At 40.5% G+C, this 15,379-nt stretch overlaps 1 protein-coding gene across 1 annotated transcript in view; it reads left to right on the top strand.

The window, feature by feature from the left end:
• The window catches only part of L2HGDH (L-2-hydroxyglutarate dehydrogenase), a 36,733-nt gene extending 29,948 nt beyond the window's left edge, over positions 1 to 6,785 (top strand). Inside the window, exon 10 of the mRNA XM_063439521.1 lies at positions 5,559 to 6,785. Coding sequence (XP_063295591.1) covers positions 5,559 to 5,754 — 196 coding nt within the window. The 3' untranslated portion in view covers positions 5,755 to 6,785. The remainder of the gene's footprint in view (positions 1 to 5,558) is intronic.
• The last annotated feature ends 8,594 nt before the right edge of the window (positions 6,786 to 15,379 follow it).

Raw genomic sequence — 15,379 nt, 5'->3', positions numbered from 1 at the left:
GTCTTCGAGTAAATTCACAGTCCCTCTCTCTTTTTCTACCAATAGTGAAATAAATGAGCATTTTAAAAGCTGTATCAAAGCTGCAAAAAAACCTAAGTTCAATCAGGGATGCTATGAGGTTACTAGGCCTCCTCACTTCTGCAATCCCAGCAGTGGCCTGGGCAAAGGCGGAATCAAAACCATTGCAATGGGACATCCTTTTCCCAATGGACACGAAAACAGGAAGATCTAGACTCTCCCTTCCACCTATCCAAAGGGGTGAAAAGACCACTGAACTGGTGGAAACACAGAAGCAACATCTCAAAGGGCCTATCGTTTGCACAGAAACAATGGATTACGATAACCACAGATGCCTCCCAGATGGGTTGGGGCGCCCATCTAGTTTCTCAGTTCCATCAAGGTCTTTGGAACAGAGTGGAGGCAGGCGCTTCCTCAAATTTCAGGGAATTAAATGCGGTTTGGAAGGCACTGGTTTCCTTCCGTTCAGCCATCACCAATCAGTCAGTGAGGATTCAGTCGGACAACGCCACTACAGTGGCTTATTTGAATCACCAGGGAGGCACGAAGGTGAAAGCTCTACAAGATATCTGCTACCGCGTAATGTCTTGGGCTCAAGCGAATCTTCTCGCTATATCAGCTACCCATTTCAGAGGGTCTCTAAACTTTATTGCAGACGACCTCAGCAGAAGCCATTGATCTCAGACAGACTGGGCACTGTCGACAAGTTTTCTTGGAGCTGGTTTCACGCTTCGGCAGGCCGGAGATAGACCTGTTGTCCACAAGGAGAAACAGGAAAGTACAAAGATTTGCTTCTCTCCATTCAGGTGATTACCCAGATGTCCTAGACGGTCTATCGATACCTTGGAACTTCGACAGGGCTTATGTTTTCCCTCCTGTCGCTCTTATACCACGGATTGTTCAGAAAATAAGATGGGAGAAGGCTAGAATTTTGGCAGTCCTGCCCTTCTGGCCGAACAGAAGTTGGTTTTCAGAAGTGGAAAACATGACAATCTCACATTGGCATCTCCCAGTCTCTTCTCAAATATTGGAGAATGTGACTCTCCCCGTGGAAACTCTGGAGATGTTTTCACCTGACTGCATGGTTGCTGCAAGGGTGATCCTTCAAGGCCATGGTCTTTCTGACCTTTTATGTGACGTGTTGCTGTCTTCTGTCCGCTTGTCCACTTCGAAATCTATTTCAGAGTTTGGATGGAGTTCAGAACCTGGTGTTCACTTCGAGGTTGGGATCCGGCAAAAGCCTCTATCCCGGAAAATCTTTTTTTTTTTTTTTTTTGCGAGATGGGTTTGAAGCCGGTCTGGGAGTATCTACGCTCAAAGGCCAGATTTCAGCCCGAAGTCACTTCCTGGTTCGTGACATTGCCTCAGACCTGCTTATTCGAAGATTTCTTAAGTCCATAAGGCTTAAGAGTCCTCCTAAGTTAGTACCTTTCCCTACTTGGGATCTGTCTCTGGTGCTTCAAGCCCTTTGTTAACCACCGTTTGAACCATTACTGGAGGTTCCTATCAAGCTACTTACCTTCAAGACGGCTTTCCTGGTGGCTATCACCTCTGCTAGAAGAGTAGGTGAGATCCGAGCTCTCTCTTCCTCTCCGGAATTCACCATTTTCATCAAGACAAGGTGGTCCTGCACACCAAGCATTCTTTTTTGCCTAAGGTTATTTCTAGTGCTGCGATTAACCAACCTATTGTCCTGCTGGTTTTTTGTCAATCTCCTACATCGGATCTGGAAAGAAAGTGGCATCTCCTAGATGTTAGAAGATCCCTGAAAATCTATCTTCAGAAGACTCAGGGTTTTAGATCCTCAGATCATCTATTTGTATACTTTCAAGGCACTAACAGGGGTTGTGCTGTCTCAGGACCCTCTTTGGACAGATGGCTGACGAATACAATCAGGTTGGCTTATCAATCCAAAGGGATTCCCCTTAGTTTCCTGTTAGATGCTTATTCCACTAGAGCTATGGCGACCTCCTGGGCTGAAAAAGCAGCCGCCTCGCCTGAAGACATCTGCAAAGCTGCTACTTGGTCTTCCTTACATACCTTTATCAAGCATTTTAGGCTGGACGTATTCTCATCATCTTAAGCGATTTTGGGCGTAAGGTGCTACAAGCTGTGGCCTGCTGAGTTCCCACCCTTTGTTTTATGCAGGGGTCTTGCTATATCCCACTTGTAAGTACTGCCACTATACAAAGGGAAAAACAGTAATTTTACTTACCGTAAATTCCTTTTTTCTTAGTATAGTGGCAGTACTGGCTTTCCCTCCGCTTTCAAATAGATTAAATTATTTGCATCATTCGGTCTCCGTTTGGTTCTTTTGTATTACTGGTGTGTGTCTCTGGGTTACAGCTTATATGGAGGCAGCAGGCGGAGCACAGCATTTAAATTCTAAAGAAGGAACAAATTAAATATCACTAAAACGCAGGCTATGAGCTTACATTCAACGCCGGAGACAGACACTAAGCTACAACAATCCAATGCCTTTGAGTGGAGGCAGGATTATCTTACGTTCCTGGGACTTAAATTCACAAATCAGGCACAAAAACTATTTAAATCAAACTATATCACACTTATCCAAACAATTAAACAACAACTCATGAGCTGGAATAAAAATATATATCCTGGACAGGCAGAGTGGCGGCGGTAAAAATGATGATTCTCCCCAAGCTTCAGTACTTATTTCGAACCTTACCTATACAACTACCAACCACATATATATTAAAGAAGCGCAAAACATAATTGACTCTTTTGTATGGACATATAAAAGGCCTAGGGTGGCAGCAAATGTTCTCTACTTACCACAAAAAAGGGAGGTTTGGGTCTTCCAAACCTTGCCTTATATTACAGAGCGGCTATCATTAGTCCCCTGATTGCCGCATTTCACTCACACGCCAAACCACCTGCCTGGGTACAGCTGGAGGCCACATACACTGAGGATTATGAACTCACTATGATAGCGGGGATAAATAAACAACACAGACGAAACTTTCAGAACATACTCCCCATAACTTTGCTGACACTAAGAGAATGGGATAGATACGTCAAGACCCTCAATCTCCATAAAGAAGTCCTGCCGATGATGCTACTCCGATCTTTTGACTTGCTGATACCACAGCTAAATATAAGTGGATGGGCCAGTCGGGGGTTGACACATGTACACCAACTCATGGACGCAAACGAACAACTCCCTTTTAGCATATTAAAAAAGAAATTTAACCTCCCTCTCACAGCAACATTCGCGCATAGACAAATAATCTCCTGGATCTCGACACATAGAGGACCAGCACCCATAGACATCACAAAGGGGAATATGCGTACTCTGGTACACATATGCGGGACGATTACAATACCGCCGGGCATAATCTCCAAAATATATAATAGTTCTAACCCCACAATAGAGAGAGGGAGCATGAGCTTTATAAAAAGATGGGAAAAGGATATAGGGAAACAGTTACCAGAAGACTCTTGGCAGAAAAGTTTCACAGCTAACAAACATCTAACGCTCAGCACATCACAAATAGATATGTAAAAAAAAATGCTCTACAGATGGCACATGGTACCTACTAAGGTGAAACACATTGACCCAAACCACACAGGAGCATGTTGGAGATGCGGACATGATACGGGAGATGTCCTGCACATGTGGTGGACATGCCCGGCCATAGTTAAATTATGGGCAGATGCCCAATCACTAATACAAACTATAGGACGCACGGACATACCGCTAACACCAGAAACTTTTCTTCTACAACACATCCCGCCGCACCTACCTAAACCCCTAAAATATCTTACTTTTCATATCACCATTATGGTAATTACACTAATAGCAAAAATTTTGGGTGGAGGAGTGGAAAATGTGGGACGCTCATAGAAACTCCCAAAAATAATGTGCGAAAATATGGCAACATAGCCTACTAGGGAGAGAGGATACCAAACACATCACAACCGAAGAGACAATGTAAGGAATAACGCAACACTTTCTCAGGGAACACACCATGTTTATACCCCTCATACCCCCCCCCCCACCCATCTATCCGACCCCCCCCCCCCCCCTTTACTTCCCCAGTTTATAGGGATAACATATGTTCACTCTAAGTTTAAAAAAAAAAAAAAAAAAGGTACAACCAAAACCCAACGGCTCATTTTGCTGTAACATAAAGTGCCCTAGATTGTGGGGGACAATGAAAGACATGAATAGTGACCGCACCCACAGCCAAGAAACACCATAACATGGCTAGGCACAGCGACGGACTATTCCAAGACTATAGCTTGCTCCCATATTACATGCCAACTTTGTGTATAATAGAGGACCGATTTCGATCTGACTGATGAAAATGAATCTGATCATTTAAACCTTTATTTAGGATGAAAATATAAACTATGGGCAAGTTTAACAAACACGAAGACCCCACAATTAGGCTATACTCTAGGCCTCAGGCAATATGTGAAGCTATATTCATTGTAACCATATTCATTGTAACCATTGAAACTATTGTATGTAAGACAAAGAGAACGTCTTGTATTTGTACCTTGAAAAATTGTATAATAAAAAAAAAAAAATTCTAAAGAAGGGGGAGCTTCTTGTCCAGAACCCTAAGGAACATCCCACTTGTAAGTACTGCCACTATACTAAGAAAAAAGGAATTTACGGTAAGTAAAATTACTGTTTTTTAATACACCCTGTAGTACATTATAACATCTTTAAATATGCCACTTTTGCAGGTACGCAAGTTTAAATCTGTACAATGTATTAAAAGGGGCATTAATTCTCGGGAGGAATATGTAATTTGGCTCTTTATAAATAACTGTTAAGACCACATCTTAAATATGCTGGACAATATTGGGCACCTGTTCTGAAGAAAGGTATTATGGCACTAGAAAAAGTGTAGAGGGGGGGCTACAAAATAAATAAAAGGAATACATTTTAGTTATGAAAAAAGGTTTACAAATTTTAATCTTTTTAGTTTAGAAAAACAGTGCCTCAGAGAGGGGATATGATCGCATTATACAAATATATTCAGGGCCAATACTAACCATTGTCTGAAAATTTATTCATAAACTGGACAATATGTATAAAACTAGATCATGTGTTTAGACTGGAAGAAAGAAGATTTGGTCTAAGACAAAGGAAAGGGTTTTGAACAATAAGGATGTGGAATTCTCTGCCTGAAGAGGTGGTTTTATCCATCTGTACATCTGTTTAACCAGAAATTGGATAAATACTTGCAAAAAAAATTAAATTCAGGGATACAATTTTTTAAAAAAAAATTTTTTAATATAATTTTAAATTTATATCTGATCACCATTCTGGGATCAAGAAGGAAATTTGCCCTAGTTTGTTGCAAAATTGAAATGCTCTTCAAACTGTTTTTTGCCTTCTTTTGTATCAATCACAAAAACAGATGTGAAAAAAGCTGCCTCTTCTCAGCCTATAGACGCATGTCTCTTTTCAGCAAAGTATAGTATAAATGCACTGTTAAAAGTAACCAAGAGAGTAAAGAAGCCGAGACCTGCATGGCTGAAATTTATCTTCTATCTTACAGGGGCCCCTCTGGAGTAAGAGCACAGGCTCTGGATAAGGATGGTAATCTTGTGGATGACTTTGTATTTGATGGAGGTTCGGGTGAAATTGCTAATCGTATATTACATGTGAGAAATGCCCCTTCTCCAGCTGCAACTTCCTCGCTTGCTATAGCAGAGGTGATCAGTGCCGAAGTTGAGGAGCGGTTTGGATTCTGAACATTTTTTGTAATGCACTCTCTCCACTGGTATACAAGCATACCCTCCATGAACCTCAATCTGCCTGTATTGTGGCTGGGATTGTACACTAAAAGCTGCAGCGTGCTGTGAAAATACGTTGCCCTCAGCCTCAGAAGACCCCCATATCTGCAGGAAACCCAGATCTTGCTCACTTGTAGGGCCATGGGGTTGTGAGGAATAATTATTTGTATTTGCACTTTTCATTGTATCTTGGAATATAACAAAATCTTTAATACAAAATCGAGAATATTTATTTAAAAAAAAAAAAATAGCTTTACATAGGCAACATTTCAGTGTAATTTTTATGTGTTTGTTTATGGTGCCTGGGCAAGACTGTGTTTGTTTGTAGACACCTCCTAAAGTGGCTTGTCATCGCTACTGGACAGGGAAGATGCAGGTCTCTGCATGACCTGGTGACAGATTGCTTCAGGGATTCTATATAGCATCTTGGCTGATGGCAAAGGAGCAAGTGATATGCCACAGCCTTCAAGATCTGCCTCATATTTTAGTTGGATGGTTACTGTACCAAGATAAATGGATTAAACAGAGACTCCCAGCTGTCATTCAGGATGTATCTCAACATAATTTGAAGAAGAGGGAAAAAAAATAGATCTCCCAACGCTGCCATGTTGAATTGGGATACACAAATAATTGCTAACTTAAGTAGACGCAAAAGTATATATTTTTAATCCTAACATTTTACACTCCAAGCTAGCTTGTAGCTGTCATACTGCTGCTAATAACATTGTTGTTGGGTTTTTTTTGTGTTAAATGGATCCCATGGGGTAGCTAATAACGTGTAGGAGGCAACTAGCATTGAGCTTCAGCTTCAGCCTCAAACCATTCTCCTGAAAATGAAGATAGCAGGTGGTGTTTTGGAATGTTTGTCTGCATAGTTGTGCAAGAGTAAGGCAGGAATTGTGTAGGGCCTTTACTAGTCTGTCGCTGTGTGGATTTGTACATGGACAGGTGGCCTGTACTCTCAATGCTCTCTAAGATATTTCTGTGGGGGAAAATATGGCCAACCATGCTGCCGGATTACAATGGGTATGCATGATGTCCCAAGAGCTTTTTTTTTTTTTTTTTTTTTTTTTTTTAAACCAGTGACAACAGGGTGAAATTACTGTAATTGGGACATTAACAGCACACTGTATGTTAATGGTAGCAATGTTGTGACTGGGAAAGAAAGCTTCTGTCTCTTAAACCTGCTCAGATCTCTACATATTATGCAGGTGATACTATTGTAATTTGCAGGGATTTTCAATGACCACAGCCTTCATTGGAGTTTAATGTGCAAAATTAAAAAAAACATGTACTCCTACTCATCGCTGTGGCCAAAAGTTGCCTTTCTCACCTACTCCTGGACACTACCATTGTGAACTGAAGAGCTTGAATAAAGTACTCGTTTAATATTTCTTTGCTATGAGTTTTCTAAGATAAAATAAATCATTTAAAAATGTCATTACTTTTATAAAATACTTCGGGTTGTTGGCTGATTCATAGACTTTTAAAAAGTGCGTCGGTCCCTCACCCCCATAGTGTTTTTTTTTATTTACCAATTGGTTTATGATGAAGAAAAAAACTAAAAATTCTGGGTAATATTTTTGGCTTTATGGAGATAGAATTATTGGACCGATTTGAAAATGGATACCTGGAAAGATCGGAATATCCAAACAATGGATGATATTATAATAGGGGACAAAATGAAAGATTTTTTTTTTAACTTTGTCAAAAGAATTTGGTCTTCCCCAAGTAGAGGCCTTTCGTTATCTAAGAATAAAGTCATTTGTAGGGAAATCTCTTGATAAGGGTAACACAACAAGTACTGGTCTCATAAAGCAAATTTTTGGAAGCGGAAGTCCTAAGAAAAATATGGCTAAATGCTATGCATTAATTAGATCGGCTCCTAAAGGAATGTAACCTAAAAATGTATATTACGATCTGGGGTAATATGATGCTAAAGGTAAAACAAAATATTTATAATACGATTCTGTTTGAGACGCGTTATAAAATATGCTACCGTTGGTACTTCGTGCCAAGCAGACTAAATATAATTAATCATAATGAGTCCGACATTTGTTGGAGATGTGGGAGTGAAATTGGAAACTTTATTCATATTTGGTGGAGTTGCAAATTAATTAGGAAACTATGGGATGAGGTTTTCAGAAGATTATGTTTTGGGATAAAATTTTAATAGATCAATCTCCAGCTTCGGTGCTCCTACATCTCCACTGGCCTGATATATCACTATCGCATTAGTCCTCCCCATAGGAAAGCGTTGAATCAGTGCTTTCCTATGGGCAACAAGTCTGACGCTAAAGGTCCTCAAGCAGAGCGTGAGGACATCCAGCGTCAGATAACTGACCAAAAGTCTGTTACGATTGTGCAAGCCCTCTAGTGGCTGCCTGGTAGACAGCCACTGTGGGCAGACTTAGAGCTGCAATGCAACCATTTGCACTTCTCTGGAACAGCAATGTTTAACCCCTTGAGGACCGATGATGGTTCAGGACAGTCATCAGAAACATCCCCTTGAGGACTGATGACGGTCCTGAACCGCCGTAACCTAAAACGAGCAGCGGAAGCGCTCAGAGATCGAATCCGCCAAAATATAGCTGTTACTATCTGCCTCACATGCCTGGAAATTAGTAACAGATAATTATGTTGTTTGAGCAACACGCGATCGCTCATTATTGGCTGCTGTCAAAGTGGGTATTACAAACACTCACTTTGGCAGTGATCTCTGCCCCCCTCTCTGCTGTAGCGCTTTGAGAGGGAGAGAGACAGAGATCGTGATATATTGTTACCAGAAGTGTTCCAAACTGTATTACTGTGTTCAAAAAAAAACTTTCCTGTCAAATTCTGTTACAGCAGTGCATTTGTACTGTCTCTATTTTTTTTTATTTTCTTTTTCCCTTAAGGGTTATTTTTTTTTTGTTAAAAAGTGTGTGTTAGGTAGTTTTACCTAACACACAGGGTTAGGTAGAATATATATTAAAAAAAAAAAAAAATGGTGTTAGTAATTTTGTTAGTTTAGTCAGATAGGTAGTGTGTTGGTGATGCCACTGATACTGCGTCCAATTTTGACCCAGGTGAGTTTTCTGACACCTCTAGTGACACGTCATCTGTCTGTGAGCCGGCTGCAAAAAGAAGCTGTGCTTCCCCTGCTACACTGAATGTGGAGGAGGAGTGGGTACCACCACAGTTAGTTGAGCCCAACTTTTAGTGCTAACGCAGGCATTAATGTCAATGTGGATGACGTCTCCCCTATGCAATATATGGAGTTACTTTTAGGGGATACTGTCTGGGAGGAGCTTGCTTCCCAGACTAATCTATATGCTACCCAATTTCTGAATACCAATCCGGGTATCTATGCAGTCAGAGAACATGCTTGGCATCCCACAGATGTCCATGAACTGAAAAGATTCTGGGCTCTTACTATGCTCATTGGGATTATAAAGAAGCCATCAATTCGCTCTTACTGGAGCACCAACCCTATCTGTTCTAGTCCAGTGTACTCCCAAACCATGTCTAGAGCAAGATATGAGTTGCTGCTCTGCTTTTTACACTTTAATGACAATACTCTCTGTCATCCCAGAGATCACCCTCAATATGATAGGCTTTATAAAATACGCCCACTTGTAGACCATATTCAAAAACTTTTTCCTAAAGTTTATACCCTCCCCGCCCATCAAAATATCAATTGATGAATCCTTAATGAAATAAAAAGGGCGATTAGGATTCAAACAGTACATCCCCTCAAAGTGCTCTAGGTATGGCGTAAAATTCTATAAACTTGGCTGTCCTGACTCTCTGGGGACAAGTGGGAAAATTGTTTGGGACCTACTGATCCCCTTGTTCAATAAAGTTCACCATCTTTATGTGGACAATTTCTACAGCAGTGTCCGTTTGTTTCAAACACTTTATGGTTTCCAGACACTGGCCTGCGGCACAGTGCGAAAAAATGCAAAGGATTTCCCCAGACCTCTCATACAGGCCAAATTTAAAAAAGGAGAATGCAAAGCTCTGCGCAAAGCTGAAGTGTTAGCAATAAAATTTTAGGACAGGAAGGATGTCAACATGCTAACCACCATCCACAACGAAAAACAATGTCAGACGTCACTGTCCGAGGCAGAGTACAGACCAAACCCTTTTGCATCAGGGCTTACAACAGGCACATGGGCGTTGTTGATTTGGCTGATAAGCTGATGCAGCCGTATCTAATTTATGAAAGACGAAAGCCTGATATAAAAAGGTGGCTATCCATCTTATGCAAGTAGCAACGCACAATTAATTTTTACTTTATAAGAAAATTAATCCAGGAAGAACCACCAATTTCAGCTCAAGCTGATTTCAACAATAATTTATGAAGATGGTTAAGTTCCAACAACAGAGCTAGAGGAGTCCAGAATTGGTGCTACACATTTTGATCTATCTTTTTATAATAGTCCGTTTCCGTCCCCCAAATGTCCACTTTTATTCTTTTTTCCGGAGTTAGTTTAGAGATTGCTGCTAAAGGTGCATTTGATACCTGCACAAAAGTTAAAAAGTTTTCTGGCAGTAACTTTTAACCAGCTGGCCAAAATATAAATTTTGGGGGGCAAAATGGTTGGGGGAAAGAAGTCAAACACCCCATATTCTATAACCTTGGATGTCTACTTTATAAAAATATATACGTTCAAACCATAAATTCAACTTGGGGGATGTAAAAATGCACCACACTCAATATGTGCCTAGCAAAGCAAGCAAACCAACTGTATTCAGCCAAAATAGGCAAGTCCAAAATTTGTTACTGTAAAATCGTGGCAAACCAATGCATGGGGGGCATAGCTGTACTCAGGGGACTTTGCAGAAAACAAACTGGGGTGTTTTCTGGCAGTAACATATAACCAGCTGGCTAAAATAAAAAAAAAAAACAGCAGCCTGGGAAGATGACGCCGGCGGGAGCCCACCCTGGAATCAGAGAATCTGGATTTCTCAAGGGTCAGTGATTGCCCGAAGACTGCTCCCTGGATCGTGGAGGCACGAATGATGGCATGCATAAGCCAGCCCTACCTCCATGCTGGAATTCAGCGTCTGCCTCAGTGTGAACGGGCATGTCCGCATGGTAGCTCACCATCTGCTAAGTCGCTGGGCCAGATAACAAGGCGCACGTGGCTGTACTTTGTGTTACCCCAGTGGGGAATCGGCTGACCTTGGGGCAGAGCTTTGAAACTTACCATACATTACACCCATCGGTACTCTATGATATGGGAATCATATCTCTGTTTTTTTTTTCCATGGTGGGGCAAACATTCAGCTTATGTGGGGGCCTCCTAGGGGTTCTTTTTACTTTGTCCCTCTCTATGACTTGCCTTCTGATACCCTAATGTTAAGTTACCTGCACTGTGCTTTTCTTGCCTTTACTTTTACTGTTACAAGCATGTGAGGATAAAGTCCTTATCGTGGCATTAATAATATAACACAACAGAGGTATTAACTCTATATTGACAAATCTTGCTGATGCAAGCAGTTATGCAATGTGTCAATGCTCTGTTATCTTATCTATGGTATCTCACATATGTTTCACTCTTCTTACTACTACCAAAAAGGTGCAGTAACATAGAATGTGACGGCAGATAAGAACCATTCGGCCCATCTAGTCTGCCCAATTCTCTAAATACTTTAATTAGTCCCTGGCCTTATCTTATAGTTAGGATAGCCTTATGCCTATCCCACGCATACTTAAACTACTTGACTGTGTTAACCTCTACCACTTCAGCTGGAAGGCTATTCCATGCATCCACTACCCTCTCAGTAAAGTAATACTTCCTGATATTATTTTTGAACTTTTGCCCCTCTAATTTAATACTATGTCCTCTTGTTGTGTTAGTTTTTCTTCTTTTAAATATAGTCTCCTCCTTTACGGTGTTGATTCCCTTTATGTATTTAAATGTTTCTATCATATCCCCCCTGTCTCGTCTTTCCTCCAAGCTATACATGTTAAGTTCCTTTAACCTTTCCTAGTAAGATTTATCCTACAATCCATTACCTAGTTTAGTAGCCCTTCTCTGAACTCTCTCTAAAGTATCAATATCCTTCTGGAGATACGGTCTCCAGTACTGCGTACAATACTCCAAGTGAGGTCTCACCAGTGTTCTGTACAATGGCATGAGCACTTCTCTCTTTCTACTGCTAATACCTCTCCCTATAATCTATCAAATCTTCTGTACTCTGCCCTTGGGCTTTTATGTCCAAGATGCATTATCTTGCACTTATTTACATTAAATGTCAGTTACCACAACTTTGACCATTTTTCTAGTTTACCTAAATCATGTGCCATTTGGCTTATCCCTCCTGGAACATCAGCCCTGTTACATATCTTAGTATCATCAGCAAAAAGACACCCCTTACCATCAAGACCTTCTGCAATATCACTAATAAAAATAATAAAGAGAATGGGTCCAAGTACAGATCCCTGAGGTACCCCACTGGTGACAAGCCCATGCTTCGAATATACTCCACTGACTACAACCCTCTGTTGCCTGTCACTCAGCCACTGCCTTACCCATTCAACAATATTGGAAGTATTATCACATGTCATAATATGAAATATATATTGGTTGATGAGGCTTGCACCTGCTGTTGTGGCAATGCAAGCATTTCTGTGACTCCTTATGCACAAATAAAATAAAGAATATTTTTTTATTTTTTTTTTATTTTAAAGGGGTAGATTGTTATGTCATTAAGTAATCCGTTAATCAGTAGTAAAAAGTGTTGGTAATTTCTCCAACAATGAGAAAGTTAGTAGAGTAGATTAAATAACCCCTGAGCACCTGAAAATGTGTGAAGCCACAATTATGATAGATAAACTGAAAGACTAGACAAAGTCAGAAACCAAACTGAATTAAACTGAGCTAAATGCCCCCGACTCCACCCCCCCAAAAAAATAATAATCAAAAAGCAGAATTACAAAATTACCACCTTCCACTTTCTCTGAAAACCCCATATACAATACCCTGGTATGTCTACTTTATGAAAATAGTATACTTTCATGATGGTAACATTAACTGGGGGGTGCAAAAATACACCAAACTGAAGACAGGCCAAGCATACCTATATATCAAGTGGAAAAACTGACATGCACAAGTCTCTAATGTGGCCTTTTAGCCCCCACACAACCCAGCATGGGTGGTATCACTGTACTCAGGAGATGTTGCTGAACACCTATTAGGATGTTGTTCGGCAGTGATACATAGCTGACAGGATCTGTTAATTCGTGCCTAAAGTAGAATGTGTGTGGAAAAGAAACACACACAAAATTACTGCCCAAAAGTTTGACAAAGGCTGGTCATAAATTCAATGCATGAAAAGTGTTAAAATACCAGCATTTGAAATACCCTGGGTTGTCTACTTTTAAAAAATATATGGTTTGATGGGGGTAAAATACATTGGCCGGCTTAAAACATGTCCCAAATAGGACATGGTCTCAGGTTGACTACATGTCAAAATTCCAAGTTGGAAAACGGATATGCGCACCTGCCAAATGTGGCCTTTAAGCCCCCTAACAACCTGACAAGCCTATGCATGGGTGGTATCACTGTACTCGGGAGATGTTGCTAAACACATATTAGTTTGTTTTTTTGGCAGCAACACACAACAGGATCTGTGAATTTATACCTGAATTGCAATTTATGTGAAAAAAATCAAACAAATGCGAAGTTTGGCAAAGATTGGTGTTAGATGAATACCCTGGGTTGTCTACGTTAAAAAAAATATATGTATATGTGTGCTGTGATACAGAGATTTATGACAGATAACGGTGTTACAATGTCACTATTGATACATTTTAAAAATATATATTTTGAAACAGCAATGTCCTACTTGTACTTATATTATTATTATGATATTTATATAGCGCCAACAAATTCTGCAGCGCTGTACAGTGGGTGGATGAACAAACATGTAGTTGTAGCCAGACAAGTTGGACACACAAGAACAGAGGGGTTAAGGGCCCTGCTCAATGAGCTTATACGCTAGAGGGAGTGGGGTATAGTGACACAAAATGTAAGGATAGTATTAAACTAATGACAGTTGCAAGAGAGGAATCAGTCAGGAGCCATTAACCGTTTAATTGAAACGCTTTTATGAAGAAGTGGGTTTTTAATTATTTTTTGAAGGAGTGGAGACTGGGTGAGCTTCTAACGGAGGAGGGAAGTGAGTAGCCCTATAACTTCCAAAAAGCATGTATACACTGGGTGTTTTTAAACTCAGGACAAAATTCTGAATCTATGTAGCAGTTTTTTTCATTAGCTTTTGTAGATGAGTAAAAGATTTTTCAAGTAAAAGTAAAAAACATGTTTTTGCTTTTTTTTCAATTTTTCACCATATTTTATTATTATTTTTAAAGTAAATTATATGACACAATACAAATAATGGTATGTAAAGAGAGCCCTTCTTGTCCTGGAAAAAAAACCAATATTTAATTTGTGTGGGAACAGTAAATGGGAGAGAGAGGAAAATTACAGCTAAACACAAACACCACAAAAGTGTTAAACCGCCCTGGTCCTTAACGTGGCCAAAACAGTCCGGTCCTTAAAGGGTTAACATTGCAGCATTAGGGGCAAAATTGGGTTTTGACATTATATTTACCATACAGTTCACATAAAGCACAGCACAACATGAAAAACACTACCTTGGGGTATTTCTATAAATGTGAGACCAATCTAGACTACTTTTTAGTTGTAGATGCTAGGACACCAGACTCACAAAACTCTGGACATGCCTTTTCCTGAATACGTATCTTCAGGGGGAGTTGGTAACATTAAAATAACATTGATTTTATTATTAAATGGTACCTGTCACGTGTTTAATCCATTCTTGAATTTCATGTGTTGTAAGCAGGAAAAATAGGCAAGAGAAAAGATCAGAGTGACTTTGCATGGGGCAAATGGTAATGGCTAGACAATCGGGTCAGTGCATCTCCAAAAGGACAAGTCTTGTGTGGTGTTTACGGTATGCAGTGGTTAGTACCTATCAAATGTGGTGCAAGGAAGGACAACCAGTGTCAGGGCCATCGGTGCCCAAGGCTCATTGATGCACATGTGGAGCGAAGGATAGCCTGTCACACAGAAGAGCTACTGTAGCTCAAATTGCTGAAAACCGTAATGCTGGTGTTGATGGAAAGGTGTCAAAACACACAATGCATCGCAGTACGCTGCATAGCAACAAACCTGTCAGAGTGCCTATGGCAATGTTGACCCCTGTCCAGTGCCGAAAGCACCTTCAATGGGGACGTGAGCGTCAGAACTGGACCAATTGCTCAGGAATGGTTTGAGCATCATGACCGAGTTCAAGGTGTTGCCTTTACCTCCAAATTCCCCAGATCGCAATCCGATTGAGTATCTGTGGGATGTGCTTCCACAACAAATCCGATCCATGGAAGCCCTACCTCACAACTTGCAGAACTTTAAGAATCTGCTGCTAATGTCTTGGTGCCATATACCGCAGGATATGTTCAGAGGTCTTGCAGAGTCTATGCCTCGATGCATCAGAGCTGTTTTGACAGAACGAAGGGGCCTACATGATATTAGACAGGTGGTTTTAATGTTGTAGCTGATCAGGGTAG

This window comes from Pelobates fuscus, chromosome 13 (genome assembly GCF_036172605.1).
Source record: "Pelobates fuscus isolate aPelFus1 chromosome 13, aPelFus1.pri, whole genome shotgun sequence".
Classification (NCBI taxonomy): domain Eukaryota; kingdom Metazoa; phylum Chordata; class Amphibia; order Anura; family Pelobatidae; genus Pelobates; species Pelobates fuscus.
Note: the sequence above shows the minus strand (reverse complement) of the source record. Positions and strands in the feature narration are given on the sequence as shown.